The 12,574-nt window shown below is 43.3% G+C and overlaps 1 protein-coding gene across 1 annotated transcript in view; it reads right to left on the bottom strand.

Annotated features, from left to right (window-relative positions):
- The window catches only part of snx29 (sorting nexin 29), a gene marked incomplete at its 5' end in the record, with an annotated part of 63,916 nt that extends 51,654 nt beyond the window's left edge, over positions 1-12,262 (bottom strand). The window contains 12 exons of the mRNA XM_030775109.1: positions 2,051-2,179; positions 2,577-2,640; positions 6,741-6,823; positions 6,918-7,011; positions 7,365-7,489; positions 7,691-8,042; positions 8,247-8,498; positions 8,846-8,916; positions 9,455-9,635; positions 11,224-11,348; positions 11,641-11,693; positions 12,194-12,262. Of these exons, the coding sequence (XP_030630969.1) occupies positions 2,051-2,179; positions 2,577-2,640; positions 6,741-6,823; positions 6,918-7,011; positions 7,365-7,489; positions 7,691-8,042; positions 8,247-8,498; positions 8,846-8,916; positions 9,455-9,635; positions 11,224-11,348; positions 11,641-11,693; positions 12,194-12,262 (1,598 nt within the window). The remainder of the gene's footprint in view (positions 1-2,050; positions 2,180-2,576; positions 2,641-6,740; positions 6,824-6,917; positions 7,012-7,364; positions 7,490-7,690; positions 8,043-8,246; positions 8,499-8,845; positions 8,917-9,454; positions 9,636-11,223; positions 11,349-11,640; positions 11,694-12,193) is intronic.
- Positions 12,263-12,574: the final 312 nt, after the last annotated feature.

The following is a 12,574-nucleotide window of genomic DNA, read 5'->3' as shown; positions in this document are numbered from 1 at the left end:
ACCTCTGTCCAGCAATGGGATATTCCTTTCTTTTGTTCTAAATGGATTCCCTAAATGTGAGTCCATTAGTGAAATTAGATAACAGAGAAGAATCAAAAGATGACTGGTGCGCTCGGGGAGCTGAGGAAGGAGAACGGGGGAGGGGTACGGCAGACGACCTCCTGGTGACCTCTACTTAAGGCTTACGGGAATATAACGGTAACAGCGACAGCAGCTTAAATACCACGAGAGACTTTGAGGGTCCAATTAAGACACATGTCTTTTGCAAGGAGAGGACACATTAAACAGCATATGCGCAAGGGTGTTAAAGCGGAGTGGAAACGATGAGTGTATATGACACCGGGGTTTCGGACAAGACGTGGCACCTCTTTCGACAGCCTGAGGGCACCGGCAGTTAAAATGTCAAACTCTGAACATAAAGAAGGGCCAGTCATTATGCCAAGGGTATCCACTGCATCCACAACAGAACATCAACATTAATGACTATTTCTGTCTTGAAAAATTGTCACTAATGGTCTCCATTTTTGACCTGGAGGTCAAATGCATTCTAATCTGAAGGAAAACCGCACGATTTTCCGGTAAAAGTGAACCGCTTAAGATTCTCACCCACCTGAGCCTGTACGTAAGTAGCTTAGGAGTAAAGAGATATTTTCAATGCTTCCCATACGTGTAAGTGTTTACAAAAACGCTGCCCTAGTCAAATGACTCGAATGAAATACTTTTATCAAGTATGACTGGCTCAAAGGTATTGCCTAGGCTGGAAGCAGATGTCTATGACATGATAGTGGGTGTGATTTTCTAGTCACCTCCAGATACTATGCGTATTTCTTTTTTCATTTTTTTCCCTCAACTTGTTACTTTTCCCTCCATATTCTGCTATGAGAGCAAAGCCGCTCGGGCAATGCCCTGACAACACCAGTTTGTCCTCCCTGGTGTTTTCCTCCGGCTCAGATTAAGGAACGTGTTCGCTCACACTCCACATTATCCCCGGGGGAGCCCACCGTATTAGAGCTAATGAAACGGTAAGACGACCACGACGTCTAAACCAATAAGGCCCCTGTGACTCAAGGGGACCTCGTTAACCCGGAGAGGCGGTTGAATTCACCGGGAGCCGACGATTTGAATCTTTGCCTGACCCACGGCCGCGTTCCGCCGGCCGGCGACGCCGCGTCATTTTGGAAATCTTTCCACGCCGGAGCTCGTGAGCTTCGAACGTCATCAAGCGTGCGTGCTGTTTGAGCGGGGGGGGGGGGGCAGCGTGACTCTGCGTGCCAGCCTCTCACCGCGTGGCTCCCACGTCTGTGCTCCAGCCCACTCAACTGAATGAATCAATGATGCGGGGCCTCACAAGCTCGCCTCTCTAACACTCTCACACAGAGCGCCAAGCCAAGCTGAGGTGCCCCCCTCCCCCCCCCCACACCTCCCCTCTCCGTATTTTTAGGTTCTGTTGACCAAGCCAGATCAGATCTGAGACAAAGCCAGCCACTGGCCCCATCCTCCGGGCTCAAGAAACAGGAGATAAGAACCGCACACGAGCACCGTTTGCCCTGATGGTACCGCTGCTTATCTTTATCCCAAAGAGACCAAGAAGGAGAGAAATATTATAATAAGCTATGACCAGTGAGTATTAAAATGCCCCTGTTCCAAAATGTCCTAAGAGGCGACATGAAGACATGAGTAGTAATGCAAAAAATTACTACATTACTAATAAATACTAATTAACTCCAATTAATAATCACTGTTAAAATCACAATCATTATATGTTCATTGCACATGATATAATCGTTATATGTATAATGTCTCATCTTATTAAATATTGTCCATTGTAATGTAATATTGTAATGTCTCATCTTATTAAATGTTGTCGTTTATTTGATAAGGTGCTTATACGTCCAAAATATGTATACAGGACAGGGGAATGAGGAGGGCAAAGAAAAGATTTCTGGCTCCTTATGGAAAACCTCCACTTGTCAGGAAAATCATTCCCAAATCTACAAAATTTTCACGAAGACGGTCATTTACGGTCAGAGACGTTAGGTGTGTACAGTACCTGCCGAGAGCCTGGACTTTTGCTGCGTGTCTCTCCTCCAGCTCTGCCAGTTTTTTCTTCAGGGTGTCCACTTCCTGTCTCAGGGCTGCAGAGTGCTCCATCTCTCCATCCAATAAACTGCGCAGAGACCTGGTCCAGCAGTACACATGCGCGGTATTGTGATGTAATGCAAACATCATTCAAAACAGGTAACAGCAGCACACGCATTTAACGTAAAAGAGAACACATGCATGCTACTCCTTAGCAGACAAGGGCTAAGACACAACTGAAAATGAAACAAAGATGAGGACGGATCACCTTAAGTTCTCCCTGAAAGTGATGTCATCCAGACGCAAGACAGGACCCACATTAAAAACACATGCCCATACACCCAATTCAAATTTCAATGATTTTCAACACAAAACCACACACAGCTTTGTTATTAACAGACTATCTATAGCAGGTCAGATGTGTCTGACATTGGCATGCAACACACCTTTAGCTATACAGCTTAACAAACAAACAAAAAAAAAAAACACCCACTCACGTGTTCTGCTCAGTTAGCTCGTCTTTCCTGTTCATCATAGCAACTATGGCTTGACGAAGTTCAGCTACGGAGAGGGGGGGGGGGGGGGCAAGAGAGAGAAAAAAAAAAACTTTTAAAAGCAAACAAAAGTGAAAAAAGTACTTTGAAATAACAGAAGTTTCCCCTTCCGAAAAAAATTCTGAGCAAATTATTTCTTGAGGAACAATGAATCTCAGTATCTTCCTGGGATTTAGCGTGTCATGAAGAGCCGGATCCTTTGCTTTTATTAGAAATCCTGCGCCACTCAGCTGACATTTTCATTTGTGTAACACCACAGAACTAATAAAGAGAACTTTCTACAGCTTAAAATACCAGCCAGACATTAATTTCTTTTAACTGGAGATGACAAGAGAGAGGAAGGGTGGAAGGGGGGGGGGGGGGGGTTGCATTTATAATATACTGAAGGGTTTTTTTTTTTTTATCCCCTCCTGACTGTATGAAGTAAAACAGCCATTCACCTGTAAGTAGTCTGAGTGAGACCCAGAGAGCTGTCAGGGAAGGCCATTATCATCAGCGTTCAGTTCTGAGGTCTATTCTTTCCCATCAGCTCCACAGAAATAACCATGCCCTTTCCAACGGCCACACATCACATGCATTAGCCACGACAGGGCCGGGACACAGTCAGGCTTAAATAAAGAGGCCCAGATGAGCCTGAGTAGTTTCTGTTAATGACAGCCTATGAAAGACCGTGAAAGACCAAACCCAGGATAAATGGGGATTTTGGGGACAAGCAGAGGGGAGAGAGAGAGAGAGAGAGAGAAAGAGACAGAGCAAGCCATGGCATTGTCCCTCTCTGCTCTCAGTGCTTGAGGGCTAGCCTAGCATATGTGTCTCCTAGAGACAATGCCAGCATGATCCCATCAGCTCACAATCATTAAATGAATCTCAGAAGGACTGTAGGCTTTCTACCCTGCCATCTGTACGAGCCGGTACAGGCCACGGCATATTCAGACCACTCAACATGATCCTGATTTCAGCATATGCACCAAGAGCTGAACTGTGAGACAGTTTAAACAAAGCCATTCACCATTCTCAATTATGACACTATGACACGTATGGCATTAAGTTCAAGTGTTAATGGTCTGTTCATTCAGATGACTATGAACAAACAAAGGAAAAGTCAGTTCCTAAAATTTGTATTTGTGTGTGTGTGTGTGTGTGTGTGGAACCTCTCACAAAAAGGTGCTGAATAGACATGCATTTTTTGGGGTGTGTGTGTGTCTGTTTGGAGGTGTGTGTGGAACCTCTCATAAATAGGTGTTGAATTGACATGCATTTTTTGGTGTGTGTGTGTGTGTGTGTGTGTGTGTGTGTGCGCGCGCGCGGAGGACAGAGAAAAGGATCTGCCTGAGGAGTCCGGCAGATGAGCCCGCCCCCTCCCTGGCATATCCATCTGGAGGAGAAACACACCCTGGTGAGACTGCAGCACCTCCAACACACACTCTCACTCACACACGCACACACACACGCACACACGCACACACACACACACACACACATACACAGATGATTTACAACCTCAGGATAAAGACCAGCCTCATTGTCCACACAAATAAAAAAAGAAATATGTCTTAGGGATACTGTGACATTCACATCCACATGTGCCAACATGCAAGACACTCGTAAACAAAAAACTTCAGACATACCACATAGTCACATAGATAGAGACACATCAAAGCCAGTCAGTCGGAGTCCCTGTATAATCCTGAATATTTTAGCGTGTAGGAGGGTATGACCTGAACAAAGCAAGTACAAGAGGCAAAGCTTTGATTTTCAACCCACCTCCCAGAAGTAGCACAGTCGGAGTTAAAGATCTGAAGACTCAGACACTCATATTCATACGCACAGCATTTTCACGACCTTGAGTCTTTATGAACAGCGAGATATCGAGATGATTTAAACCTGACCCAGTACAGACTGCATCATAATAAGTCTCTCAATCCGTCCTTGTTGATTTGCATACATTACTTTATATGAATTGCTTATTGGTTATATCACCTTCATTAAGCGATAGCTAACGGAATCGCCATAAAGACATATGAAAGTTAATTAAATCCATGCAACGTGGAATTATATCCTTAGAGACAAAGAGTTATTATCTTTGAATTACGTTTGCTACTTGCAAGACATTGCATTATACAGCTGGACTAAGACACAGAACCTCAGAGGTCCCTTCGGTTCTATTCAGACTGAAAAAGTACGTTCTTAAATAGAACCATTGTCCTCCTTCTCATTTTTCTCCCCCATTTCCAGTTCCAAAAAGCCAAAATATAACTCGAGCCTTCGTCGGCTGGTTGATCTCAGCGTAGAGTTTTTATCTGTCCCCAGACAACATAACGGCACAGGCAGGGGTTGCCCCAGTTTGAACCAACAGTGCCATCCATTGGAGAAAAGCAGCCAGTCAGAAATGACAAATGATTCATGACAGAACACTCAGTCCAGCTGGAACCACAAATCAACTAAACGGGGTTCTCGGGAAAAGTCTGAGGGCAACAACAAAAAAGCTTCGATAAAAAACATAAATGATGGTGCTCTGCTAAGGCTTTTAGCAATCTGTAAAATCAACGTGTTGAATTAGGTAAGAGCGCAGTTAAAAAGAAAACTGGGATCAAAATGGTGTGTCCTGCTGTCTCCTCCAGCGCAGGTGTGTAATAACATCCTCCACAGGGGGAGGTGATAGCCAGGGAGAACAATTTTCGGAGTTTCGTAAACATCCGCCCACAAAATCCTGAAGCAACCAAAACATTTTCAAAGAACTTCAATGAATTACGAACACAGCTGCCAACCAGATTTACCAAACATTTTCAGACTGTCCAAAAGAAACCCGGAGAAATTCAATCAATCCCTTTCCGTTTCACTAAGAACTTTCCAATTACAGAAAAACCACGTGTCCAGGTAGGTTTGCTCAATCTAAACAGATTGCACTATGGTTTCTGTAGCCCTCCAATAGTAGTCACTAGCTCGTGTGTGACTCCAGAGTCAGTCTGGGTATTGGGATTGCAGATTATGGTCAATGTAAAGAGCTGTGTTAACCATCACCATTAAACTGAAAACTAATTTGAGTCCATATACAAAACTGCCAGATATATGAGCCTCATTCTACAAATATGTGATATGAAATAGTCAAAGTACCAGTGCAGACATTTGTATGTGATTATCATGACTAGGAAGAGTTTAGTTTGAGTGTCACGAGACCCCTCTGTTCTCAAAATAGAGTTTTGTCGGCCACATGAATGCAAAGCTATGCACCTGCGGTGAGCTGCTTCAAAAACTCTCCCCGTTCCTGATTTCTCTGTGTCATTCTGCCATACCCTGAGAAAAATCTACATATGTGGTTTCAGAATGGTCACATATTCTTGGATTTTCTCATGTCTTTCTATCTTATTCTGGCTTCCTGAGGCTAGTGTAGTTCTTCCCCTTTTCTCTGTTGAGTGGGTGAGTCAGTCCAGCCAGTCATTCTGTGAAAGATTTCAGTTTGGAATAAGGCACATTTTTGGTCAGTGATAGTTTCTGTTACTAACAGATGAGAACTTTGATTTCCTCTCTCTCCTCCATGCAGCCCAATCACGGTTACGGCTGGTTCACTCAAAAAAAACTCCTTCATTTCCCTCAATAAATACGACTTGTACTGCAAAAAAAAAAAAAAAAAAAAACTTGTCCTATTTATGCAACTCTGTTTTTCTGCTGAACTAGTTTATGTCTCAATTTGAGGTTCAGAGAGGATTTTAGGTCATTATATTATTTAAAAAAAAAAAAATTAAATGATTATGAAACTTTCGAATGAATAAGAATGCCTGACGTGGGAAAGGACACCCAGAGACCAAATGAAAACCTGCAGAACGTGCAGTCGACACAGGGGGAACTTTATTAACTTTAATTTAACTTTAACTTTATCCGTTCATTAATTTAAAAAAAAAACCTGATCAAGTCAGATAAATTATAATACATAGTTTTTTATGATTTTATGTAAACATTTCAGATTTTGTTAATATGAGTGAACATCAAAAACCATAAAACATAAAAAGGTAGAGGAATACAATTATAATGTCTATTTCATACCATGATGTTTAACATATTGAATGACTAACCGGCAGAATATGCGCAGGAATAAGAAGACAAGCTTACCCACGCTCATGGACTCCGGCAGGCCTGGCGGGGGTAGGACACTGGGGGCGGGGTCACTCTGGACAGGTGGACTGGACTCCATACTGAGGACGGAAAATTATCACATGCTCCTCTGAACCCCGCTGACATGTTTTATTAAAATGCTACATGCCTCCGAGAACAAAATGAAACAGCTACCTGAACTGGAGCTGAGATGTCGGCTTTTCCATGTCGTTTGCGGGGATAATGCTCTCATCCGGTCTGTGAAATCCTATAGTCTCCACGGAGCTGCCTGCATTAAGCAGAAACCACGTCGATAAGATTTCTCAACCACAAGCAATTGTAGATTTACTCAGGAACAAAATGGAGTTCAGCAAATACAACGGGAAAGCTTTCTGTGCATTTGCTACACACGCAGCCGTCATTAAACGGGGTTGTTCAACTCCCCCTCCCTCCCCCCCCCCCCCCACTAAAACTCATAAGTCAAACCCTTCCAACTCTGAGTTATTAGACACAGTATCTGACAGTATCTGCTATTACTGGGCTACTGCAGTATATTTTTTCTGTACCAAAAACAAAAAAATAGTCCAGAGTCACTCCACACTTGAATGAGTCTGTTCTGTGCTGGGTAGCGAGCGGTCTGACCTTGCTGGATGTAGGGGTCCGTAGCGGCCAGTGGGATGAGAATATCTGAGCTGTCGTTGTCATTCTCCGTGACCATTTGTCTGGGACTCCAAGTGGACACGCTATTCAAGCTTCCCACAACCACCCTGGGTCAAAACATTCATCAAAATCCCTCCACAAATCTCTCAAGGCCACGTCGGAAGGACTTTCACTACTTTGAACTTTTCTACACTTGCAAAAGTAACGTTACGGTATTTATACCACTACAAAAAAAAAAAAAAGGAAATTGGATTATAAGTGACACATAAACTGATTAAAAAATGTATGAAATGTGGTTATGCACTCACTGTTCTGCACTACCAGACTCCTCCTGGGGTTCTGGCCTGCTCTTACTGTACACATCTTCATCCTCCCCCTCATTGTCTATGCTCTTGGTATCAGGAAAAACCCCATTCTGGGGTGGTGTTGCAGCCCAGCTGACGATACCAGGTTCTTCCAGCCCGTTCTGAGTGGGCGGAGTTTCCTGGGGTTCCAAGGCCTCTTCAGAGCTCACGTGAACCACCGAACTTTTCTTCTGGTTCCTCCCCTTGTCGTCATACCCTTCCTCTTCATCCTCCGCTCCTCCGTCCAAGTCATCGTCGAAAGAGATGATGTTGGTGATCTTTTTCTTACGCCTACGTTCTTTCCTCAAACCGGAGTCTGGAGAACAGAGAGAACTGCTCACGTCCAAGTTCACACGCATCACACAGTAAAAATCAGTACTCATGCCTTGTCCAAGTTCTTTGGCTTTTCTCTTTCCTGATAAAAATAAGCAAATTTTCCACAATCGTAAATCTGTTATGAATGATTTAAGATCTGTTAAGCCCCCACACGGCCAGAGTTTGTTGACCGTGTCCTCCCTACCGGCAGAGGTGCTACGTGGTATGACGGGCAGGGGGTCAGTGGGGTAGTCTGGTCGAGGGTTCAGGCCTGGAACCACTGCGGAAGTGCCAATCTCACGCAGAAGTGTGGTGACGCCCTGGGTCGACTCCTTCCACAGGCTGCTCATGCCCTGCGTCGACTCCTTCAGGAGATTAGACACGGTCGTGCCCGCACGGACCTGCCCGTTGAGGTCCGAGTTATCAATGTTAATGGCAAACAGGATGGAGTTGAGACCTGCACATTCACAGAGAAGACCACACAGGGTTTTACATAAGCACAAAACAAAATTTGACAGCTAACATCATTACTGATCTTGCAAAAGAGAGACGAAAACGCCCCTGAATTCAGTCTTACTGATCATTTCACTTTCATTATGACCTCAAATCGATCTTCTGTTTTCAAATGACTTAAAATGCATAAAAACAGGGATGAACCACGTGACAATGGAACAAAAGCAGATTATGATAATCGACTCTTACCACTCTGAGAATACAAAAATACTCCCAAACACTGGGCAGGCTTACCTTTTTAAACAGTGAACTTAACTGGCTAAAAAAACAATCAGAGTAAACTGTACTCACCTGCCGCCATGGTAGGAAGCATACTGGCTCTCTCCTCATCCAGGACAAAAGCCCAGTCTTCGTAAAAGGCACTGAAACAAAGACCATTTGTCACTACTGCGTTTCATTACGAAAACACTTTACAGTGGAGATGACACAATCTTATCCGAATACACTAGACCTAGATACCGAACATCTTTATTCTCACTTAACATGAATATAATCTTATTTTGTAACTGTTTGCATTTATTTTCACGGTTAATCATAGAAGAGAGACCCTGCACGGGCCTCTTTTTGAAACCGAAAAAGCTTCAAACTTCTTTTCACTCATAATTTAAAATGTGCTTTTTTTTTCTTTTTTTTTTGAGGAAGCAGCCTGAGTCGAATGGTCAGCATTGTTTACCTAGTCGACCGGCTGCGAACGAAACTGAGTTCAACAGGGGATCTTTGCGTAGAGTAGCACGCGAGGGGAGAAACAACAAAACATCACGGTTAACGGACAAACAAACTCTGACTTAACTTTTAAATAAAGTGCGGCTTTGTCGCATCATAAACTTGACGACCAGTGACAACGACAAAGGACAAGGAGCGCTCAGGCGTTCTGATTTGTTGTGATGTGCGCAGGTGTACCTGAGACGGGCGCGGTCGGCCAGCAGCATGTGGAGGTAACGCTCCAGAGTGTGCTCGTTGAGGGCACAGCGGAGCCAGGCACGGCCCCTGCCCTGCTCAGATGAGATGTGCCGCAGGGAGTAAAAACGCTGGAGCTCATGCCGGTTCAGTTGCTCCTTCACGTAGAACCAGAAGGTCAGTTCTAGAGCAGAACAGAACAGGAATCCAATCAAACCGCCGCTATCAAAACAACCCCCGTGACATGGATTTGACTGTGAGGTTACCATATAATGTGCTTCAAAGGAATCCAAATTGGCTATTATAACTTCCTCTCAGAAAAATCCCTAAAAGCTCTCTCTGATCATTGTCATCTACGGCGATATTCTCAGATTTTCACCAGCCCAGCTCACCAAGAATGAGTATCTCAAAATAGCCCCCGGAGCTAGAGTAAAACTACTTTTAATGACCTCAGAAACGCTTAGAGATTAACACCATTCATACCATGTTTTTTTGGGTTGTTTTTTTTTTTAACACACACAAATTATGTTACGTAAAGGTGGTGGTCTCAGTTTCTATGGCACGCTTTATACAGGAGCCGCTGACAATTTCACATAACGAAACCACTTAACCCCTGAGAAATGTATTATCCAGCATCTGTTCAAGTGGATTTCTGGGGGTTTAGAGAGATCTCATTACAAAAAAAGAGTGTGTGCCCAACTGTTGCCCCTCCATATCGCACAGTTAAACTGTGAAATGAGCCCAGTTATGAGTGCCACTAGCACAATGAGATTAAATTATTCAGACCCTCCAGAAAGTAATGTGATTACATCTACTGCACAGATGGCTTGCACACACTCATCAGCTGACTGAAAATGGAACATTTGATTTATATTTGTCTTTCGCCACCCCCCCCCCCCCCCCCCCCACACACACACACACACACACACACACACACACACACTTCTAACACAAGCCATCCAAAAATATCTGATCACCCACAAATCTTAAGACAGCCTTCTAACAAAACATCCATTAATATGTTTAAGGACTATATTTTTATGTATATTTTAGGAAGTATTGACTACAGGCACAGGACGGAGTTCTGCAAAAGACTTCGGACGAAATTATCTGAAGTTTCAGTTCTTTAATTCTTAATGATGTGTTCACGTATGTGCTCTGCACTGGACAGGTATTGACTTTTCTAAAACAACATAAAGACTGAGTGACCAGATAACACTGATAAACATTCCTTGAGGAATAAATCGACTCTCTTAACTGTTCTGGTCTTATTTAATTTGTATCATTCTTTCTCCTGCTGCTACTTTTAAAAAAGTACTAAAAACCACAACAGGTGCTGAGATAAACCACAGAGAATGACTGTTTCCCTTTTCTGTCGTTGTTCACAAGTTCTCTTGCATAACCATCTGGTTTCACAACAGCCTCGGCACCTGGTTTTCCGGCGTGGGCCCTTAGAAGCATCTGTTTCCTCCATGGACAACCCAAAGCAGGACAGCCGTTCACAGTAACCAAGGACACCTCTGAGGTAAAGTCTCTCAGGGGCGAGCAGGAAGACAAACCACGCCGAATGGCGTAATGAGCTCACTCAGCAAACTTTCTGAAAAAGTTACTTTTCTTTTCTCCTGTCTCTAACAGACAACCTTATTGAACACACAGGGCAAGCTGTACATAAGCTTGAGCACTGGTTTAGGTCAGGACCCGGCTCCCAACCTAAACCCCTCCCCCGAGGGCCCAGAGGTTTTTTTCTCGTGACGAGTATCTAGGCACCACACCTGTTTCAGTTTTGCTGGTGAAACCTGCAGCCTGCTTGATGGCAGCTGCGGTGAGGGCAAGGCCACGGCTTTTTCTCAGGCCGTGCTGGAGCACAGCTTCAAACTGTGCACACAGGCATATTACTCTGTGGAGATACACACACACACACACACACAGTGAGAACATCACAGGATCGTCACTATACAACCCAGAGAAAAATGTCCTCATAAGCCTTGAACAATACAGAGGGTGAAAACAAAAGGGAAATTAAAAACATGTACTGCCTGGAGATTAAGTTGATCATTAACAAAAAAAAAAAAAAAAAGCAACATTTAAATTTGGCCAGCTAAGAACACAAAGGGAAAGCTCTCCTCAGTAATGAAATGTGATAATATCCAGTGTAATGATGAGTGTAATAACCGGGAAGTTACTCATACCTGCTGTCAGAGTCTGAGGCTATCTCCTTTCTTCCTCCAAAACGAATCTGGCACTGCAAAGACAAAGCAATTGTGCTTCACGGAATAATTCTCAGAGGATTTCAACTAAACTCACCTAATATAGCCTCGCCCATAATCCCTCCACTAATAAAGTCTGGCAACGTTGTTCTAATAAAGGAACTGTTTAAAAATACTATGAATTTCAATTATATAAAATGGCATTTTTCTGAACTCTGGTCCAAAAGGCCCGTTTCATTTATTTTCATTTTAATCCAGCACTAACACACTCAATACAACAAGAGAAGAGCTTTGGTGATTAGTGGCAAAGTTGAAGCAGATGAATGGTATTGCACTAGGATGAAATATCCTCCCAGGAGGTTCCAAGAAATGAAGTCAGGGAATACTGCTACAGAATGCTTAATCATTCCACTGCATTAGCACTGACCTATCAAAGGAAAAGGAATCGCATTATGAGTTCCTGCCCATAATTCCAAAGAGACAGATGTTTTGGATGACAATAATGTCATGTGTACCACATTTCAGTTATACCTACCTGTTTTACTGCATCCAACAGTCTTTCCAGCAGGTGTTGTCTTTTCAGGTCATTTTGCTGAGTGCCTGAAACACACACAGCCGTAAAACATTAATGGTCGTCAGACCAACGCTAAACTACATTCACTCTTCATTCTCTCATTCACAACTACAATGAATCCAACTGTCAACTCAACATTTAGGACTACATTTAAAATAAGTCTAATGCACATACAATTACACGTGCCTACTGTATGGATGTACGAGTAGATATACGTAATTTGTGTAAATCTACATATAATCTTTAAACTCACTGGAGAGAGTATGGGAAATTAATTACTACACAAATGTAGTGGTCTGTTATGGAACTACATGAGCACAGTTTATGCTGAATGTGAGAAAA

Source organism: Chanos chanos, chromosome 5, assembly GCF_902362185.1.
Source record: "Chanos chanos chromosome 5, fChaCha1.1, whole genome shotgun sequence".
NCBI lineage: Eukaryota > Metazoa > Chordata > Actinopteri > Gonorynchiformes > Chanidae > Chanos > Chanos chanos.
This window is presented reverse-complemented; position numbering and strand designations above follow the sequence as displayed.